Source organism: Pundamilia nyererei, unplaced genomic scaffold (assembly GCF_000239375.1).
Source record: "Pundamilia nyererei isolate P.nyererei 1_Seehausen unplaced genomic scaffold, PunNye1.0 scaffold00218, whole genome shotgun sequence".
NCBI lineage: Eukaryota > Metazoa > Chordata > Actinopteri > Cichliformes > Cichlidae > Pundamilia > Pundamilia nyererei.
The window spans coordinates 120,710-143,395 of NW_005187619.1; the positions used below are offsets into that span (position 1 = coordinate 120,710).

Below are 22,686 nucleotides of genomic sequence, written 5' to 3' on the forward strand. Positions count from 1 at the left end.
CACACACACACACACACACACACACACACACACACACACACACACACAGAGACATCATCTTGATTGTTTTAAGACGAAAAGAAATGGCAAATTGCTGAAGCCTCTAATCCATTCCCAGTTATCATCTCTTTAATTTTTTTTTCTTCATATCAATAGAAGCCACAAAGCCAACGGTTTGATAGCCGCTGTTGGCAAAAACAGCTAAAAATGAAAAGAGCGAAACACAAAAAGAAGCGGCTCGACTATCATCTATGACTAAGGAATTTATTCAGATTGACATATAAACAAGTCATTACACACCGAGAAGACTGTGTCAAATATGTGGAGTGAAAAATGTTGTGTCCAGTAATGAACTGTATTATCTCTAAGCAGGCACGGAGGATGAATGGAAATCTTCTGTTGTTGTTTTCTCTGTTTTTTATGTTAATATCGGTCTGTGGGAACAATAGTAATGACCGCAACAAAGACTGATTTGAATAAAATGTTTGAATAAATTAAGAGATTATTATCCCAAGGTTTAGTTCACAGAATGTGTGCGAAAAGGGAAATTAAAAATTTCATATCTAGGAATTACTGTATTTCAGACAAGAAGAATTCATCTTTTTTTAGCTTCCAAATATAATTAGCAGATTAATATTCAATGAAATTAAACACAAGACTGCATAGAGCTTACACGTAACAGACTGGCACTGATATATAACTTACTGTTATGGATTTCTGCGGTGTATGTGCAGGGCGCTATAGGTGGAGCTATAAGGACGGGGCCCACTCTGAACTGAGATAAGAGCAGGATCACAATGTTGTGGGACAAAAAAGGACATAAAGAAAAACTGGAAGGGGTCAGAGGTCAGCTGACAGGAAGGACAAATGACAGAACAGAAAAGTTTCTGTGTGCGTGTTTACATATCTTTGTGGAGACCAAAAATTGGAAGTTTACTATGCTTGTGGGGACCAACAGCCTTTATGGGGGCAAAATCCCAGTCCCCACAAAATGTGGTTTTAGTGTCAGGGTTACAATTAGGTTATGGTTAGGATTAGGGTTAGGATTAGGCATTCATTTTTAATGGTTAGGGTAAGGGAAAAGCATTAGGTCAAAGTGTGTGTGTGTGTCTGTTTTAAAGCGTACAGCCCTCTTTCCAGGTCCTGTAATGTGATTTGATGTGTAAAATGAGTGTTTGGCACAATATGTTTTACAAAACAGTCGATAATCCAGTCTCACAAATGATTTGGAGATTAGGCGTGATAAAAACATTTGCAACTGCCTAAATTTCTGAGTAACAATCATACATTTCTTAGCTCTGCCTTCAGAATGCCAACGACTGATCGATGCTGTTGATTGTTTCTAGATGAACTTTTAGAAAAGTAAGAAAATGGTTACAAGTTTGTAAGTTCCCAAAGTGTAAAGTGTAAGATAGCATGTTACTCAATGCTAACAGGTGTTCTTATCCACAGAGAGAAGGTTTAAAGACTTCACAGCTCTGCTGAAGAATCATCACAGCGCTGCAAACCAAACGTCTTTAGGATCGACTTCACAGGTCTGTGCCAAATACCTCATATTTGCAAAAGTGACTCATTTTTTTATTTGCATTACGACATGAGCCAATTTAAAATTTCATAAATACCCATTTTATGTAGAAATAATCTTATGCTCAGCGACACAACCGGACCAACAGCCTAAAGCAGCTAAAGTGTCAGATTAAAAGCTTCCGGTTCCAGGAATGTCTAAAAGGTAAAACTGGGAGGAACAAGTGGAATGCCTAAACCCCTGTTGATTTCCATGCACACATCTCTTCTCAGCATCCCATGTCCCATACATGACGAATGTTTCATACGAACAGGAGCAGCGCTTGACAGCGACTCCAGTCCGGCCGTGACATGCAAGACAAAGAAGAAGAAGAAACAATGAAAAGATGGAGGGAAAAGAGTGAGAGATGCACGCTCCCCAGGAGGTGGAGAATGGAGAGGAGGGAGGGACTAGTGGTGATGGAGAGACCATAGGAAGGGAAGGTGGATGGATGGAGGGAGGGAGGAAGGGGAGGTGGAGAGGAGGAGGAGGAGGAAGGGGGAGGGGAGGGGGGCTTGACGATAAGAGAAAAATTCAGACCGGTCAAAGTTTCCTTTTTGCCAATCGTGCTCCTGATAAAGACAGCGCCTGCTCCGGAGCTGATAGAGGGGCTATCTCTCTCCCTTACTCTCTCACCCAACCCCTCCTCCTCACCCCCTCCCTCCCCCGTCTTACTCACCCGGCAGTTAGTTTGTGAGGAGGAGAGGAAGAGAGAAAAAAAGAAGAAAGAAAGAAAGAAGGGCCGTATCAGTGCAGCATCATGGTGCTACCATCAACCAGCCACCACGCTGCAATTAATATCGCTCCAATTACTGTTAAAGGGACAAGGCTGGGACAGGACGATAATGAACACATCCTCTCTTCCCCAGCAGAGGAATTAAAACGCACACACAAACACACCCGTAAACACACACTCGGCACTACATGCACAAACGTACATAAAACGTGTGCAGCTTGAAAAGGAAATAATGCGAGATAGTGTGGTAATCTTCTTGCATTGTTTAACTCATTGAAGACAACGGACAGAGAGAAATAAATAACCAAACAAACCTCGATAAGAGGGGAAATAAATAATAAAATTATGGCGATTTACTTGTTATCTTCTCTTAGCCGTGTGTGTGTGTTTTTGCTACGACTTGAATAAATTTTCCCCCAGCCTGTCACATCCACATCTCCCCTGCAGAACAACACAATGGACCCTGAAAGAGCCTTGCGACAAGTGACTAAAGAACGTCTGAACGCATACAGAGTTTGGCCGATCCACTCATGAACACGTGAAGAGCTCAAATGATGGTTAGTTGGTTGGAGTTTCTCAGTATGACGTTGGAGGTCACTGGGACTGGCCAATCAAAGCAGCCGTGCTTTTAAAGCCAACTTTAATCTTTATTAAAATCCAAGCTGGTGAGTAAGAAAAGAATTCACCGACTGCACAGCTGCTATTAAGGAGGAAATGTCCATAAAGACCAAACCAGAGTGTTTTTGCACCACGCTGTAATATCTTACTATAATATCTGCCCACAAACTCCTCCTGCACGATCAGGAGCAGCCAAACTGGGCTCACAGGTACAGATATTATGACATCATCATGTTGTCCACCTACCAACAGGCAAAAACGACCACACCTCTATGTGCCCTGCCCTATTAGAAAGCCATCGAATTACATTCATTTTGATCTCTATGAAACTGTTTCTGACTGACTATGAACCAATGCCATCGTAAATGACCATAAAATAAATTCAAGAGCAGTGACGATCACTTCATCTGTCTAACCTTACAAGCACTGACAAACATACAGCTTCCAGAAGTGAGTTAGCGGGGACGCTTGTGGTGTTGCAGCTTTTCAAAAAAGTCCACAACAACTTCGGATTTCCTCACTTTAGTGTTGCAGACGTAATGTTACTGTCAATCGATGGAATAAAAAGCACCCCAGACTAATTTTGAACCAACTAGAAACAACTACAGACACACATTTACAGTATCTGTAGGTGTGAGACTGACACCTCCGGTCACTGTTGGCCTGTTCTGATCTTTCTGTGTTATTTTGAAACAAAGAATTGTTCCTGTTTCTGAAACGTCTTTAAGGTCCGTGTTAGTCAGCTGTAACTCAGCAGGATTACAGATGTTCGGGGTCACATCTGTCCAACTGTGGTTTCAGATAACTTACTACTCATTGGGAAAGTTTTGCTGTATATTAACACACACACACACACACTCGTGACAGACAGAATGACAGAAACTAGTGTGAGTAAAATGGACTCACACATATGCTAACCTTCTTTATTGTGTTTATGTAAAAGACAGTTGGGGGAATCAGCTAACATTACTGCGATAACAGGCCAGCTGATTACCAGCTGAGCTCTGAGGAATATGTTGATTATACTGGTTTATTTTTCTCCCTATAAAGCTTTGTTAGCACTGGCCGGTCTCTGGTGTCAGGTGGGTTTTCCTCCAAATTGAATTAATGATTCATAATGTTACTGTCATCGTAGGAAACAGCAGCCATTGCTGTGCACCACCGAATCCTGTTACATATCAAAACGCTTTCTGTGAAAAAGGCTCGTTTAATTTATTGCACATTAGCGTGACTGAATTTGAAAGCGAAGAATAACTGTGAAAAGCCCGTTCCCGACAGCCTTTTTGCACGAGCAGTTACTGTCATTTCTGAAGCAAATACGCTTTTTTTTGAGTGATCTGATTTGTTGAAACCTCCCGCGATGTTTATCTAACTGAAGAAAAACAACGGGACTCGTCAGACCAAGAGTTCACAGCTCTGTTGCAACTCAGTGATGGAAATCTTACATGTGTACTGACCTGGACCCCTCCAATGTAAAACCTCCTGCTCTTCCTCCCTTTCCTCTTCCTCCTCTGCTCCGCTGTGCGTCGATGCAGGCTCCTCCCCTTCCACGTCTTTATCATCCGGGCCTCCTCCCGAGTCCTGCGTTCTGGGCTCTAGATACACAACAGAAAGACTAGCGATTAAAACAAACACCCTGACTGAAACCTGTGTGTGTGTACGTATGCGAGTGTGTGTCTGGAAGCCGTCGTTCCCGTCCGCTGATCAAAGGCCTCCCTCGCCGTGTAACACAACCCCTCGCCATGCAGAGATGGACCCTTTGATTTTCATTACAACTCAGGAGAATCAAAGACTCAACATCTTCACCTTCATCGCTGCTACTTTTCTCGCTCTCCCAAATCTTCTCCCAGCAGCTTTCCATTTCCTCCTCATCCACCCTTCCCTCCACTTCTCTTTCACTGAATGTAGGTGGGTCTCCGTCTTATGTGCTCCTCTTTTCCTCCTCTATCTTTCCATCTCCTCCCGCAGGCCTGTCACCCTCAGCAGAGACTGAGGCTGGCTGTGTTCCTGTAATCACTGCTGATATCCCTGCCATTGATCAAGCTGATTACACAGCCTCCTGCTCACTGATCAAAGATGTGCGCTTCTGCAGGTGGTGTGTGTGTGTGCATGCTTCAATATGAGTATCTGCATGTGTGTGTGTTTATCCAGAGATATGTGAACCCTGAACTTTGCCTGTGCAGCCAGTATCGGGCAGTTCATCGGGCCGCTCTGTCCCTTCTTCTTAACGGGACTCATGATTAGTTAGATTAGATTAATAGTTACATCACAGCTCTTCAGACTATCTGACCTGAAGATCTTTCTCTTCTTGCTCTCTGCTCTTACACCATCATCAGGCCAAGGGTTAGAGTGACTCAAAAGCTGACTGCATGGAACCAGATCGCAAACATCTCAACATTCAGTTCAGTTTAAATTCATTGCAAAGCACCTGTTCGCTTTTTTGTGACATAAGATATGAAGGAGAGAGCCCCACTCATTCACGATGATATGCAAAGTGATTGAAGCTGGCCAGTCTTTCTAGAACATGAAAAAAACAAATGATTCTGAATTTGTAAAACTAAAATATTCTCACGAAGAGATTATGCATCGATTAGTCATAAGTGTAGATTATTTACATTTATTAACGCATGTTCAGGGAAATCGGTTTGATAATAGTTCCAAAGTGACCGAGCCCACTGAGTAATCCTGCTTGTGGCAAACCCCCCACTGGGTTTTTTCTTACTGGTCTGGTTTCTGTATGACTTGTGAACAAGTGGGTACTGGAACACACCTCACCAAGTGGCTCTTACTTCTATTTTTAATGCTGAAATAAACTTAGAGTATTTTGAACACTTTACAGTTTTAAAAATGTATTTGATTCTGCGTGTGCATGAATTTACAAACCATAAGCAGGGACGGGGGAGAAAAAGGTCAGTGTACCATGAATGAGTCTCTCTTTTTATTTCAAAGACATTTTCTGATCAGCTTTGGTTAACAAACACAAAATCCTCCCAAGTTCTGCTTTTGCTTTAGTTCAACTTCTCCCAGTGTGAATTAACTGGAAGAGCACAAAGCTTTAATGAAGCTTCCCCACGACTGCACGTTTTGAATCGTCGTCCTCACAGCTCCTTTTCTCTTCCTCATTCTGTCCTCTCCTTTCCTATCTCTTTCCCCTTCCCCAAATCCCGCCCCGTCTTCACCCTCCACCCCGATAACGCCTCAGCTGTCTGCACAAAGGCCGTGTTTACCCTTGCATTCCCGCTCCGATAAACAGCGATAGCACCCGATCGATACCAGCCATAAACGCCTCGTGACCACGTGATGCCCTCACACACCGCCATTATTAATGTAACAGTTGAGAGGCTGGGTGGATGTGCGCCGTCAAATAAATCCACACACACACAGGATGCACATCCAGTTTCACGTCACGTCCACCTTTCAACCATATCCACACGCAAACACTCAGCCAAGACATACTGTACACACACACACACACACACACACACATGCCGCGTCCCCCTCCCCCACTCACACCCCCGCCTAAACAGTGCCATTATTTTCAGCTATAAATCACATTGAATGGCACATTGATTTTATCCTGCAGGGGCTGAAGCGAGGGAGGGGAGCTGGAGACACAGTTATTGCGTTTAATATTATCAATATTATCTCCCATATCATCTCAGACAGGGAGGCAGGTATCAGGAGGAGTCGACAGACACTTTTCTGCCAACCCCCCCCCCTCTCTTCCCCTCACCCCCCCTACCTCCCCTCCCACCTCTCTCCCCCCCAACAGCGAGACAGTCTCCATCAATCTGATAAGCTGAACTTCCTCTGTCACACCTGCAGGGCAAAGTCACCCAACAATCCCTCGCCTCCTAACTTCTACAGTCTTCTGTCTCGCTTCTGCCTGATAGTTACAACAGCCATAATTATAATGGTGTCGCCTGTTTATTGACACATCCTCCCCTCGTGTTTAAGGTCCAACTTATGCACTCAGACAGTCTCCGTGTTGGTGGAAGGAATGAAAGTGTCCTGAGAAAGCAGCAGCTGCAGCCGTCCGTCACTGAACACACTGGATCCACAGAGCTGCTGCACGCCAGCACTCCTCCAAAGACGATCGATAATGCACGTACAGAGACAAAAATAGGAAGTTCCCACATAAAGAGCAACTTATTTACACATGCTTCAAGCTGAAGCTAATCTCCTACAGACAGCATTAAGGTTGCAGCAGCGGATACCTAAAAAACGGTCCACACCAGGGGGCAGTGTCAAAGACATGCACCGCAGATGGTAACGTGGGCTACTCTTGAAAGTGTGTTGTTGTTCCTCGAGCTTAGATTTAATTTTCTCAATCCTTCTAAACAGTGTTGATATCTTTGATCAAAACTATTTGTCATCATTTTTGTCAGCGACTTTTTCCCCCCTCAACAAAAACAAGACAATAACTAAATAAAAACCAATGTGAATGAAAATATGATGAAAGATGAAAATATTCTGGAGAGACAAGTTGTGTAGAAAGGTGGGAGGAGTTTGGACGTGATCCAATCAGAAGTAATCTAGACTAAATTTGTCCCTCAGAACATTTTAAGTCAATTCAAATGTTTATGATACATTAAAAATAAATAGATAAAAGTCCTGGAGTGGAAGCACAATGCATGAAGCAGTGTGTTAAAAGCTAAGTGCTATCAGCGGTCCTCTCACGTCTTTTCAACTAAACGTAAACACTGTAGTCATCCACGTCCATCCATCCACAGGGAGGTGAAGCTGGGAAGCAGCACATCCTCATGATGTAAAGATTTGGGTGTCAAAACAGAACCACTGCTAAAAACTCAGTAATCCAGAAAAACTCCCAAAGCTGCTTCAAACGGAAGCGGAAATACAAGCGTAACGAAAAAAACAATAAACAAAACAGGTGAGACGATCAGGAAAGAAGGAGAAAAAAGACAACAGCAGGAAGTGCAGAACTTCCCTTCAAAATAAAACAAGAAAGGAAAGGAGGAAGTATGTGAAAACACAAAAAGTGACAATTACATGCTTGTTTCCTTTCTGTCTGTTTGACATGCATCAATCAACTTTATCTTTATGTTAAAATATTTTTAATCCTTTGAAAGTTAGTTTTTGTCAACGCCCCGAGCCGTTCCTTGAAATGAAACCAGCGGAGAGCGCCGCCTCAGTTACGTCCGTTTATGCATCACACACACTTTTCTCTATCACCGCTAATCAGATTCTGATGAAAAGAAGAGAAGAAAAAAACAGTTTACAAAAATCCTTCTGATTGGCTCAAATGAGGGCATGACAATTAGAGGTCAAAAGGAGGTAACATTACTTCCTTATCAGCCCAGAAGTGGATGTTATCGGGCTTCCTGTGATGTATAAAAATGATTGCCTTGTTATGAAAAAAGGAACTTTGCTCGTTTCTGTGGGTCGCTGCAACTGTAGAGCAATTCTGAGAAGAGAGAGGAGGGAAAGGGAAAAAAAAAATCACCACAACAGAGAGAAATGTACCAAACAGATGCTCAAGTGTGTGTCTGTGTGCAGCACTTCTTTGTATCAGCATTAATATTACTGGCTCTGGCTGTCAGGTTGAAAAGACGGGGTGTTATGGAGAGAACAGAGTGCTCGGTCCTGTTACTGCTAGAATGTGTTTTTCTTGCTAAAGTTATCAGGGCGGTTATCGCCAGTGTGTGTGTGTCTGTGTGTCTCTGTGTGTGTGTCTCTCTCGCGCTCTCTCTCTCTCTTCCAGATGGTGGATAAGAGGCCCTGCCTTTATTAGCCAGCGCTGGCCAGATAACGACCTGGTATTGATCCCAGGTTGAAAGAGCAGGTTCGTCAAACATGGCTGATTTACAGAGAACTGATAATGGCAGCGCTGGGCAACTGAGGAACCCCAGAGAAGAGAGAGAGGAGTAAATCAACAGTGTGATGGAGAGGGAAGGTGTGTGTGTGTGTGCACGCAGGGGTTAAAAAACACACAAAAAAACTGAGAAACAAGTACACAAAGCAAGGTTGCCATGGACAGACAAGCTTCCTCACATGTGCAGTATGCCTGACTTCCCTCATCTTCGTCTTATACAATCTATTACACACATAACCCACCCCTCAACTCAAACACACACACACGCACACAGTCTTGGAGCTAATCTCTAATCTCGTCTCGATTAGCACCTGACAGAATTTCCATGGGTTTATCAAACCGAGCCAACCAGCAGACGCTTATCACTCGCAGCCCCCAAAATTTCACAAGAGCAGGAATTTTTGAGATTAAAAAAACACAGCTGGTGAAATCTCGAATAAGTCAAAAGAATATGACTGAAAAACTCTGCTATCACACGGCGGGGGTGGGGGGTAGGCTCGGGATAAGAGGTGCACGACAGGGGCGGACTCACTGAAGCCAACAGAATTCTTCTTCTTCTTCTTTTTTATCTGTTATCCATATTAGAGATAAAAGAGTGACACGTGTGTGGAAAGCTGCAACCTCCAAATGGTGCCGCAGAGTTTTTGCATTGTCTCTGGGTGACGTCTGCAGACAGATAACAGGTAGACGTCAGTCGATTAAAGAACGGCTTGATGAAGAGATTAATCTGCTAATAACCACTAATAACTGCCAGTAAACTGCATATCTGGATTATTTTACTTCAAGAGGTGCTCACTGTTGACGGATGTTGTAAGTGTGCCACTGATATTGCGGGAAATGTGATATAAATATTTTAAAAATGAGTGAGAACACAGATTTTTTTACAGCCTTTGCTAAGGCCGATGACGTGTTTTGTGTGCAGAGCTGATCTGCTGGCAGAAAGTTCTACAGCAGATTATCTTTGTACCATCTGTGGAAAAACCCTGTGTGTGTACGACAGACAAATCTCTAGAATAATACACTTCTACGTTTTGCAGTCATGTCCAGGGCAGGATTCTTTGTAACAGTACTACCTATTGGAGTCTTTGCCAGGCCGATGCTGACCCCAGGGCCTCATGTTTGACACCCCTGTGTTAATGCATGAAGGTCTTTGGCTAACTAAGGGAACATTTTTAAAGCTAGACACATATTTATGGTACAGACATGTGGTTAGAATCAAAATATAGAAAGTAGATCTTAAGTTTTTAATATCTCTTTAATACAATGTATCAAATGAAAATTGGGATTCAGCAGCTTTTTTTAATGTTATACTGAAAAAAGATATAATTACTCCATCATGTGAACAACCTGCAGAAACAACAGATGCGTGTGAGTCAGTGCTGAGAACAAATGTCTTCAAACGCCATCTTTATGCACGTAAAACAAGTCCACGTGAACCACAGCCTGCAGCTCTGCATGGCTCTCCAAATATAATTCATGTACATTTGTAGGTTACCTGTCACGAAACAGACTTTTGTAACACATTAGCTGTCCTAATGGCTTAACTGCATTTGCAGCGATGCTAGTTTGTCACTTGTCCCGAGCTCTTTGTTTCACTGGGCATGAACATCTGCTGGTTTTAAAGAGAGATCACTTAAAAATCAAACGTTTCAGACTAATTGCTGCTGCTCGTTTTTCTTTTTCACATTTTAAATGAAGGAAACTGGAAATTAGACCTTGCAAAAAAGGGAAAACCAACTGAAAAGTCCATGGTTACCGCACTAAATACAAGTGTATGCAGCCCGTCTTCATGACTGTATATTATACATACAGAGAACACAGTCGTTCTCTCGGGAAGTCTGAGACTGACCTTCTTTTTTATTACAAACCAATGTCGGTACTACTATCCTCTGTTAAAGCTCAATGTTTCGCTCTTCTTCTCACCTTCGTTGTACAATGGTGTGTACGGAGGCGGACTGGAGCTGTCGCCTTCTGCAGAATCGTCCGGGTCGGAGGCTCCGCCCTCCTCTCCTGATAGGCTCAGGTTGTCCGGTGTGTTTTCCTCGCCGCCATCGAGATCCCCAAGAGAACCTGTGGGGAAGAGGAGAGGGCTAATCAACAACTGAATGTGTCCATAGAGTGTAAGGGTAGCAGTCTAACGTGAGTCTAATCTACAACATCTGCTTAAATATGCTGGTTGGACTCAAATAAGATGAATAAAGTAATAGAAACTAATTAACTGGCGCTGAGCTCTGCAGCCAATTAAAAGACTGAAACAGTGCCACATTAAAGTGGGAGGAGCTAAAGCAACAAGTATCAGACAGACGAGTTACTCAGTACAAAATATGGTCTAAAAGTAAAAAATATGGTACTGGACATGAGCAGAATAGACAAAAACTATTTCCAGGAACGCTTTTCTTACTCTGCAGAATAAAATGGGTCGATTTTTCAGTGGAACTCCTTCAGACTGGATCTGTGACCCCCTACCTCGCTGGCCAAAGCGTGACAGAAGCCCTGAAGTGTGTCTGTAAAATACACCACTCAGGAGAGTGTCTGCAGTCACACAATAACACCACCCCGAGGCTTTCATCGCCTTCCCGAGGGCCTCGAGAGTGGCAGGAGAAGTGGAAATTAAAATGAGGTTTAACAGGCTCCGTACGGTTGTATGGATGTATGTAGACAGGAAGGAAGAAAATACCCTAAACACAGAGATATGCCCCCCCAGCCCCACTTACTGGACTCATTGAAAAACGGTTTCAAGAATTGGACACGCTGAACGGTCTAATCCAGAAGATTAATAGCCAAGAAGCCAAGGGGGACCTTAAAGCCAAATTACAGTATACCTAAAATTGCAGCTAAAAGAGTGATTAGTGCAGGGCTGATCTGTATCAATTACAGTTTCATAATCCCTGCTGACCACAGTAATTATACAGTACTTTTGATCTATTTTAGCCCGTTTGAAGATTACATCCAAAAATGAAGTGAGTTAATATGGATTTAATGTGACTTTTTTTTAAAATTGCTTCATTAATAATATTCTGACTATAAGATGAACGATTGAACGGCACGTTAAGAGCTCCAAACCCCGAAATATGCTCACATTCAACCGTGAGTGTCAGAAATGCTCGTCTGCATCCGATGACACGCTTCATTCTCAGTCCCCGAGAGGTAGCCACGACAGAATTATTAACTGGGGGTGAGCGTTTCTTTTAAGAGGATTACGAGCGGCAGAGTGAGGCAGAAATGGTTAAGATGCCGCCGAACGCCAGGGGAGAAAACAGCTCGCGTGCATAACGACGATGTCCTGGAAAGTCAAGGAGGGTGGGCACATTGGTTCTGAATAACTAAATCAGCCTGACATTAATACCAAGAGAAAAAATCCAGGATTTTTTCCCCCCGCTTTCATTTCTCCCTCAATCCAGACAGGTTGTAAATTAATTTTCATTAGGTTGTGTCGAACGAGCAAGAGGGATTGTTTCGGAGCTAAAGCCGTGACTGGGGGCGTATATATTTACAATACTGTAACAAAAGGAGTCTATAATCTATACAAAGCACACAACAATACCCGTGAATAAAGAAGCTTGTAGAAAAAGGGAGAGGCAATTTTTCTAATTCTGTTAATTTCACTCACCAAAGCAATTAAAAGCAGGCAGAGATAATGCTGGGAAACAATCGCCGGCTGACAAAGTGTTTCTGTCTTTGTAAATGAAACATCTTTAGGCTAATTTCAACTTCCACGCCTGCATGGTTCACTCTAATTTCAGATAAAATTAACACAGCTAGATTTGGACCTTCATAAAAAATGTTTTAAAAAAAAGAGGAGAAAGACAAGGGGGGAAAAAAGCGATCGATCCTGTACACAATATTTTTAGAATTAGGTCCGTGTCGCTGGAGCTTTGCTAGATCTAATTTTCAGTATCTATAAGGACATTTTCATACAATTAATTTTCCTTTAATCATAATTGTACAAAGGGACTCCTCTGTATAAAATTCCAATTATATTTCCTGTTTAAAATGTAAGTTTGAATTATGATTTCTTTCCTCATTACGGCTCTGGTTTAATGAATCAATCGCTGCATCACTGCTTTCAGACATCAAATGGTGCGGAAAAAGTTTCAGCTCCACTTTCTCCCCGCTTTTATCCAAGGAGAAATATTCTCCCTTTCCCCTTCTCTTCCTGTCTCGGATAGTTGGCAGAAAGGATAGCGGGGCGTCTTGTGATAAGTGCACCACATTCTACTTCATTTGCCAGTTTTAAAGTTAAAGCCTTTAATTGTTACGGCGTGATATCCAAGAAAATTGGACTGAACTCATTCACGAGATGAAGAAATAATAAAAAGACATAACCCAAATGTGTATCTCTGTAGGAGAGACATCAATTAAGCTGAGACTTATCCAGCAGCGCCACATCATTTTTCTGGGCTGTGAGCTAAAGAAGGACAAAAAAAAACCGAAAAAAAAAAGCCTGAAGCTTGCATTTGTTCACATTTTTAAACTTGAGGCTCTCCGGCCAGTAAAACTCGAAACTTTCCCCGAAATGTTGAAAGTGCTTTTTGATGAATTCCTCAGTGTGTGTCTGACTGGAAGTTGTTCCTCGTACACCAGCCTCCCCTGACAAACCCCAACAGCTCTGGATTAAATGATCAGTGTTATGAGTTTTGGTTCAACACTTGGCAAAGACTGATGAATACCCTTGTTTTTTGTACGGAGCAGGCAGAAATGAATGAAACCACGAGTGCAACCGAGGTCAGAGGCATTCATAAGAAACCACTGAAGAGCCAGCCAGCTCAACCGAATCTCCCTCTATGCCTCGCTACATTACACCTGCAAAACCTTTGTAAACCCTACACCGTGATCTATGGCGTAAACTGACATGCACGTCACTAGAAATGTGGGATGGTTGCAGCATAAAAGTACTGTGATTGGCCCGTTCAGTTCCACCAATTTGTCTGGTGCGTTTTCACTGCACTTTTTGAAATGAATGAATCATAGCATCAACACACGGAGTCCCAACTTTCAGCAAATTTCTGAACAGAGACTGCTGAAACTGAGTGACTGCAGCTGGCATGATATCAGATTGTTAATGATTGTCATGGTCAAACACATACCAGGCAACAATATTATCACAGAAATACTGGAAATAATAATAAAACTTTACTATTAATACATTATCAGTATTTGTATCGACAAATCTATCAATAATCAGCAGTCAAACTATGATTTGTGCAGGTAAGAGACAAAAAACTGGGACTTATTTACAGCGTACTGTATGAACAGAACCATAGAAGTTAGCTAATTATTTCTAGGAATATGTATCTTTTCCACAAAAAAGAAACTATCAGCAGACTATGACAAACCTCTCGATGCCTTGGTGTCTGAGTCTTAACAAAAAGTAAAAAAGAAAAGTCAGAGATTAGATTAGGGACTATCTGATCACATGATAACTGAGCAAGCTGATAAATAGTTTTGCTAGATGCTATGGTCACATTTCACTCAGCACTCACAGGTATTTATGCAATAAATGATTAACAGCACTCTATAAAGAGAAATCGTTCAGGTTGCTTTCAACCACAAACTTCTGCTTTTCTACTGTGAGAAATTTTTTGTTTGGACATATTTCAAAAGATGAACCAAGCTTCACATTGGGACAGCACTGCAAAGGTCCCGAATTACAGTAACAACCCCAATTTGACAGAGGAGCGATCCAATCGCCCGTCGAGATGGGACCGGCACTGATGCGGCGCTACAGGACTACTTAAGCTCCCTCACGGAGACCGCAGCTGTCTGTCTCGGAGGCGCGAGGAGAGGCAGAACAAAGTGCTGCAGCTGATGAAGGCGCCAAAGATACTGCTTTATTAACTCTCCGTCCACATCAAACCTGCAGCGAGCAGCTCGCTGATTAAACACAGAGACAACACACATCAAACCTGCATGCTCAACAAGCTGATTAAACAGACGAAAGCCTCGCCGCTCTCACGCTAATAACCCGCCGCACAAAAAATACATTAGAGCTGAAAGCAAGAGAAGGAGAGGGAGAGAGGCGCGCTTGTATCACAAAATCACAGACTTGTGAAGAGAAACATTAAAAGAGGATATTTAGAGAAAGAAAAGGAGGAGAGAATGGGGAGGAGAGGAGGATGTGTGAGCTCCCTCTTCAGAGAGAGAGGGAGAACCTGAGGTACCTGACACAGAGTCGCGCACTGGAGAGGAGCCACTTATTGATCAGAGCAAAGAGAATTACCCACCACAGAGGAAATACTTTTAATCAACTTTGCACTTTAAACACTCTCCTCGACGCTGCGTGGGCTCTTATCGCTCCTCCAAGGCCACCGTCCCCGCCATCAGTGCTCGCGCCGCGGGAGGAAGTGTCCGCGCAGGCCGCCGTTTCGATCCGTCGTGTTCAGCTTCAATAAAAATCAGCTCGTACTCCTCAGCTTTTAGCATCAGAGCTGAGCAGCACTGTCTGTTGATGTGCCCGCTTACGACAAACTCAAGCAAAGCAATAGAAACTGAAACTCTGGTGACTTATTGATCATCTCCACACTTAAAGGCATGTGGGAGGGGGGGTGTAAAAGACCACAGCGGTGCATGGGCTGACAGTCCTGCAGGTCTGCAGAGCCCCCGTGTCCTAAATGCTCTGAAACGAGTTGGTATTTCTGTTTTCAGTGAGACCTGCATGATGAGTCAGAACAGTCAGTTTCAAAATGTGACTGATAGAAACCTTCTCACAAATCAAACAGTTAATCAATGCTCAGTATGCTTCATCATAGTGCTGCTTTATATCTTTATCATAACCATTTGACTCGGCAGGTTGAGCACGCTCACAGTTATGGTTTATGAATCTGAGTTGTGTATTGACCGTCTGAGACTTCAGCACACACTGACTTTCACTCCTTTGCTGAGATTTTAATTTCCAAATCTTCTTTCATTGCATTTAGCTTAAAACATGAACAGGATGGAAGAGAAACTCTGACACGATGCCGTGTCCTCAACAGTCCATTATCAGTAACACTGCAACAGCAGTTTGTGGAAGTTTAAGTTCATTCTTTACATTTTCTGCAAATATCACCAAAGTATCAACTCATGTAAGGCTCAAGTTTATTGTAGAACCATAGATGAAATTATAAAGAAAAGAAAAGAAAGGTAGGAAACGTCCATCGCGGCCATCAGTCAGGCACACGGTGTACTGGAAGGCTGATGATGACGCTGCAGTGGCGGTGAGGTGAACCCGGCACGATAGCGAACATCAAAGGCCTAAACACTCATGAAGAAACATGCTACAGTGTGAAAAAAGGATTTTTTCTGAGAGCCTGTTTCCTCAGCCTCTCTATGAAACTCAAATTCTCTCCATCTCTTCTCTCATCACTCATCTCAACCTGCAGTCTCTCCTTTATATTCTCACTTCCTCTTCTCTTTCCGTCATTATCTCTCATCCCCGCCACCCCCACCGCCGCCACCTCTCTTTCTTCTTCTCCGTCCCCTTTCGATATCACTTGCGCTCTCTCCATTCCTTGCACTCCATCACCTTCCCTCTGTCTCTCTCTCCCTCCCCTCCACCCCCTTTCCTTTTTTTTTCTTCCTTCCCGGTGAAAAAGCGGAGTGACTGGGAGCGTCACTCTGTGCGGATAGCTGGGAGCCGTTGGCGGTTATCGGCTCCTGCAGACTCTCTCTGCCGGTCTGATCTGTCTCCTCTTCATTAAGCAAATACGCCGACGTGGAAATGAAAACATAATAGCTATTTGATTTCCAGCGAGATATTTTGCATATTGGTTCGGAGCTGATAGCGGAATTTCATCAAGTCGTTTTTTTTCCCTCTCTCCTTCTCTCTTCCCTCACTCTCCCGCCACCGCCACCACCACCACCACCCCCCTCCACCACCTCCTCCTCCTCCTCCATCCTCATGCTTTAAAAACTGAATTACTGAGCTGGGCCGGCTTTCAGCAAAGATTTCTTTACATTGGTGGGAAGAGGAGGGGGACAGGAGGGAGAGAGAGAAATCTAGTTCCCGAGGAAGACTACTTAAACGATTAAATATCCCCCATTCCCATCTTTTTTTTCTCTCCCTCTCCCTTTTTTGATAACAAGGAAGAAAATTTAAAGAATTCACAGTGCTTTAGGTTGACTATACTAATCAGAGATAGGAGGGAGAAAATTAACTCCTTAATGAGCAAAGCCGTCTCCCCGATAAAGGTCCTGGGGAGATGGCGGGGTGGGACACCGTCTGAACCATGGTGCAGAGACAGAGAAGACAGAAAGCAGTGGACAGACTGATGGAGTGTAATGGAAACGGACTGAGAGGCTCGACACCAAGCCGGGGCCAACAATTAGTTTTCCTCCTCTGAGGAGGAGGAGATACTTGCTTTGGCCACGATGAGGGCAGGTGGAGAGATAGCACACAACACCGCCCCCACAGTGGCACAGACAGCCACAGCGACTCGCGGCCTTGATGGATGGCCCGGCGACGGGGTATTCTTCATGCCCCCCAGAGAGAAAAACTAGCCCTGGAGGAGGAGATCAGTAGCCCCTTCACAGCAGGCCTATCTGATAGTCCGAGCCTCTCAGGAGGACTATTCAGTGGGCCGAGCTCGCTGAAATAAATCTCCCTGCTGCTGCGTTACATGTTGGAACACCGTGTTGCTTCAGACCTGATAGCAGCCCCGCCGTGTTACTGCTACTGTACACGCTCACACATACAGTGGAGTAGACACACACCTTTATCACAGGGCTCTGAGGCAAGGAGAGCAGCCTCGCTAAGGATCTGTTAACCGAACGGGTCAGATGCTGCTCTCATCAGCGTCCCTATACTCCCTGCCATGCCTGCACTGTCTGTGTCCATCAGCTCAAACCCGGAGACAACACAATTCTGGAAAGTTTCATTTTTCACACTCATCGGGAACTACAGAGAGCGGAACAGAGCCAGAGCTGATCTGGGAGAGCCGTCCCCTTTTCCTATTAATCCCATTGTTGAGAAACTGGCTTCAGTTCAGCAGGGGGCGCAGCAGAACTGAGTCAGTCCTCTATGAACAGAAGCTAAAAGAATGATTTACAGCTAAATTATTATATACACCTGCTTGGAGACAAAAAAGCCAAGCTGATGTGGCCCATTAGGGTTCTGTCAATGCTTGCCGATTGGTTCTCAGAGGATTCAGGGCAGAACGCGGTCCCTTCATGGTATCCAAAAAGCAGCAGACGTTAAAAGTGTAGTTAGACCACAACAGAAACTTCCACGTGTGTCGAACAAGCAGCTGGCTGTGGTGGCTGAGGGTGGCTGCCACTAGATATTCTCTCCTGGTGATGGAGTCATGCCTGAAATCAAAAATGGTGGGATTTCTGTCTGAGGAGGTGCAAATAATTATTTTAGCCCAGTTAGTGAGGAAGCATCCTGTGAACACCTCTCCTGTGTCCCCGACTGAAGTGCAGAGCAAAGGGCAGCAGCAGTTTGTGCACTTTCACTAATTAAAAGTGTGAGAACTTTGTAACACTTGTTCGAGGCTATACAAGAGAGCCAAAATGTCCATTTCAGTGGTCAACAGGTCAAAAACTTCATGTTTAAACCAGAGAAATGAAATAAAATCAGCGACTTGTCCCAAAAATTACCCTCCAACAAGCTTTTCTCTATGTTGCACTCCTGCTGTAACTACTTTTATGCAACACTAACATGCTTGCATCAGGGATTTCTCCCTGCACATTTCTGCTCTTTAATTATATCTTCTTTTTGACCGTCTGCAGCAGGTCACAGTAACAATTATGGCCAATTAATTCACACTTTGCTTTCTTTGCTGTGTGTGAATTGTGAGTACAACTGCACCCCTATAGGAGAGAATAAATGTTTGATCCTGGGTCAGTTTAAGAAAAACAAAACAGCGTCAGTTAATCCCAGCAGGTCGCTGCACCATCGAGGAACGAAGCAGCACACAGCGTTTCAACAGCAGCGAGTTAAAACTGAACTACATGACTGAGATTGTGCGATAACATTTTGGAGATGTTGCATTTCAGCAGATTTCATCACCTTTGACAGAAAGATCCTATCAGGCTGGTGTGACTAATACAAAGTCACCTCTCGCCTTCTCTGAACAGCGCGCCTGCCTCGTCGTTGTTTTTGCTCAGCTTGCTGCCATTTTGGCTGCATTTTGCACACACTTTAACGTGGGGAGGTATGTTCCCCAAAACGCCGTATTTTGGAGTGAAGACTGCACGCCGCGCAGCAGGCAGATCTGTCTCAGTGAGCTAAAAGTTTTATAAGCTTGTTTTTTGCAGCCGTACGCCAGAGACGCTTCGTACACCACACGTGCTGTTGAGACACCGCATGATGTGTTGGATCAAGTCCTCCCTTTGGCATTCTGTTTCACAACCGTTTCTTCTCTGGCAGCACTTCAGACGCACTCACCCTGACAGACTGTTTCATTTTCCTCAAGGACGCCTCACTCCCACATGCATCGCACAGGAACCTCAGTCTGCAGCTTAAATGCAGCCAAAGCAAGCGGTGCATTCCTTTTAAAAGCTAATGAAAAGTGAGCGTGTGTACCAACTGGTTGAACCATGCTCCACATGTTAGCTGAGGAAACAACAGCACCAGGCAACAGCTATCAGCCTAATGAGCTAATGAAACATTTCACTCTGAGGACAAAATAGGGTTCACTTTTTCATCTGCTAGTCCCCGTGAGACTTGGATCTTTAGTCCACGACCATAAAAAGTAAAAAAATAAAAAATACAAAAATGCTTTCAGATGACTGCCACAAACCTGCCAACTCAACGCATCACTGAAATCATGTAAACGCTTAAACAGGCTTCTGTTTGCAGAATAATTGCAGCTCTGCTTCATGTTGAGTCAGACTAAGATTCACTTCACTGTGAGCGGTGACCCCCAAACCACAAAGAGTAACAAAAACCACAAGTGTCTTAAAACCAGACAGCGACTAGCTTTTATGGATTAGCTGATATTTTTAGGCAGCAAATAATCAAAACAAAATGCCAGGAAGGATTACTTTCATTACTTTCCAAAGATTTTATTTATAGAAATATATTTTTTCTAGTCTGCTATCAGGGAACGGGGCTGAAGAGTTACTATGTAACAAATCCCATCCATGCACAGGGATGTGAGTGAAAAAGAGAGATGTTTGTTTTACTTAAACAGGGCCTAAAACAGAAAAATGGTGTCATTACATATTTTGTCCAGCAGAGCGGCTCCAAACCGCTGTTTCTGACTCCCCCTGTGCTGTCTGCAGCACGTGCAGCATCAGGAATTTGTTTCCTTCAGCCAAAATGGCTGAACAGACACACACTCAACACACAAGTGGAGAGTTTTAATTCACAACTGATAGTAAGAATATCAGCAGGTGTGGGTGTCTGAAGATTTACTCTCAAAAATCTGCATTGGTATACATGAGTTACATGTATATATATATATTCTTTGTCTTTTCATGCTCTGATGATAAAATGTAGAGAGGAAAAAGGGAGTAAAAACAGGTGGCATTTCAAAAGGGAGGAGTCTGAAGAAAAGGAGTTAGAAAGCAGTTGCCATGAAGCCGGAGCTGAGACCCTGGACTATTGAAGCCAGGCATGCAGACGAGAAAGCCAGCCGATAAGCCTGGCTGATAAAAGATAGAAAATAGCAGCAGATTTGAACTTTCCCACCGTCCTACGATCCACAGGGGGAGGAGGGGTTGATTCAACTACTTATTGAATCCCCTCCTATCTACAACCAACACCCCCTCCCTCCTCCTTTACCTCCCCAAACCCAAAAGCCAGGCAAGGCCAGCGAGTGGAGCGGGAACACAAGGCTGATACATTCAAAGGCACTCGTGCACTTTCCTCACCCAAAAAAAGAGTTACAGAGCGGCCAGAAGGTTTCTCAGAGTGGACAACCGAAGGTCAGGAAGTGCTAACTGGTTTCTCTAGACGCGTACACACAAACACACACGTGCCTACACAAGGTCATAAAGTATGTGAAGTCTACCCATCATCGCTCTATCCTCAAATCATATCAGAGACAGTGTTTCTTTCCATATCTCTGCTCCTCTCCGCTGATATAAAGACACTTGGCCTTGAGTAAACTCGTGAGAATTTTCACCCACACATCTACACACACACAGTTTTTTCAGTGAAAGGTCATCCATGTACTCATCGTGGTAGTGAGACGCATACGTGGATGCGCTGTGGAGAATTACAGACGGGACTCATTCATATACTCCTGTAATCCACAGACAAGCAGGACTCAAACAGCACGGTACAGGCGCGATACGCCTCTGTCTCGTATCCAAAAACACTCCGAAGAGGGAGCAGGGCAGGCTGAAAGGCTGCCTTTCTTTTCTGATTAAATAAGGGACACAATTTAATCTCTTTGGTCAGTGACAGTGACATTGTCAGTGACTTATCTAGGGCTGGGGTTAATGTCCAGCTCTTTTTTTAAACATTGTCTTTGACCCTTTGTGAACATCCAAATGCAAATGCATTTAAGAGAAAACAGCAAAATGTTAGGCACTTTTAGTTTCTGAAAGTTGTGTATCTATGTGTAAGTATGTAAAACAAGGCGAAAAGGTCGAGTTTTCAGTACACATGTAACAGAAACCACAGAGCTCATGCAATAAGGGCGGCTGATCCAAAGATTAGATGCTACATCCTAGCTCTGCTGCCTGTGGACAGAACAGTGAAAAGATCACGTGCTTTTATCGCCGGTCCGACATACAAGAACTGGTCATCTTGGGCTTTGCAGGAAATAATATCTGAAAATGAATTCTACATTTACATGAGGATGTGAGTCTTTTCCTGTCTTTAAATTACATCCAGAAACCTGAAAAGCTTCACTTTTGCCAATTTTTTAAAGAAATTGCCCACTCAGTTCCTGGCGTCTGCCTATTCGTGCAAAGTGCGGTTAGAGCTGGCTAACGGCAGGAGCTGAAAACTGCAGGAGACATCAGAAGCAGGTTCATGCACAGCCTCAACAGCAAAGTGTGCGCATGTGAGAAAAGCAGTGACCGTGCATTTGTTTTGATTTAACTTTTAGAGTGATTAGTGGTCAGTTTCACTGCCAATGTGTGTGCATGTTTGTGTGACTGCTTGTGTGTCCACATGACATCTCGATCTCAACTGGAGATGGGAGGCAGATTCGAGATTATAATGGTATGCAGGAGGAAAGAGACCGATGTGGTCCTCCCTCGCTCGCCCTTCCAGTCTGAGTGACCCCAAACGCCGTGTCGTCTTCTGACATGAACCAGCTCTGCACACCATGTTGTTAACATTGTAAGAGACAGCGGTTTATTATTAAAACGCTTAAAGACGCCTCGATTTTCTTCACTCTTCTATTCGCCTTTTCGTCATCGGAGTCTTTGTCGAGCTTTGACTCTAACCCCGAATATCACTGCACGCTTCACTGGAGGAACAGTTGCACAGAAGGACTGAACACAAGAGACACACACAGATGTTTCTGTTAATATGAGACTAAACACACTCTGGGAGGGAGGGAAAACAGCGACACAACAGAGACAAAAACATGACAGAGTGCAATGAAAACTGCTCAGGGGAGGCTTTGTGTCTGTGTGGAAATGATGTCATTTATAAATGATGCATTTAGGTGAAACTACTCTCAAGACATCTGCAGGCATGACCTTCAACTATTACAGCAACTTCCAGCACACAGTTGGAGCGTCTTCTTTTAATCTAAATGGGCTTTCAATGCTTTTCCCGAACGAGTCAAACTCGTTTCAAATATTTCGGGACCTTAAAAGTTGTCAGATTTATGTGTGACCCATAACTCGGCATTATTTTGATGTTTTCTGAAGATAGAGGGCAGAAGAAGCAAAGTGAGTCAAAAGTATTTAATTAAAATAGAAACAAAGCAGCAACCTTTCCTGCTGAAGAATTAAGCTGATGTAGAAATGAAAAAACTGTAGGTTAGCTCCACAAGCTCCACCAACTCCACAGCTAGTTAAAAAACAGCCTGTACCCCTTCATAACAA

General features: G+C 43.6%; 1 protein-coding gene across 1 annotated transcript in view; it reads right to left on the reverse strand.

The window, feature by feature from the left end:
* The window catches only part of zfpm1 (zinc finger protein, FOG family member 1), a 102,376-nt gene that overhangs the window by 46,867 nt on the left and 32,823 nt on the right, over nucleotides 1–22,686 (reverse strand). Inside the window, exons 2-3 of the mRNA XM_005748254.1 lie at nucleotides 10,675–10,821; nucleotides 4,376–4,513 (exon numbers count right to left, since the gene is read on the reverse strand). Of these exons, the coding sequence (XP_005748311.1) occupies nucleotides 4,376–4,513; nucleotides 10,675–10,821 (285 nt within the window). The remainder of the gene's footprint in view (nucleotides 1–4,375; nucleotides 4,514–10,674; nucleotides 10,822–22,686) is intronic.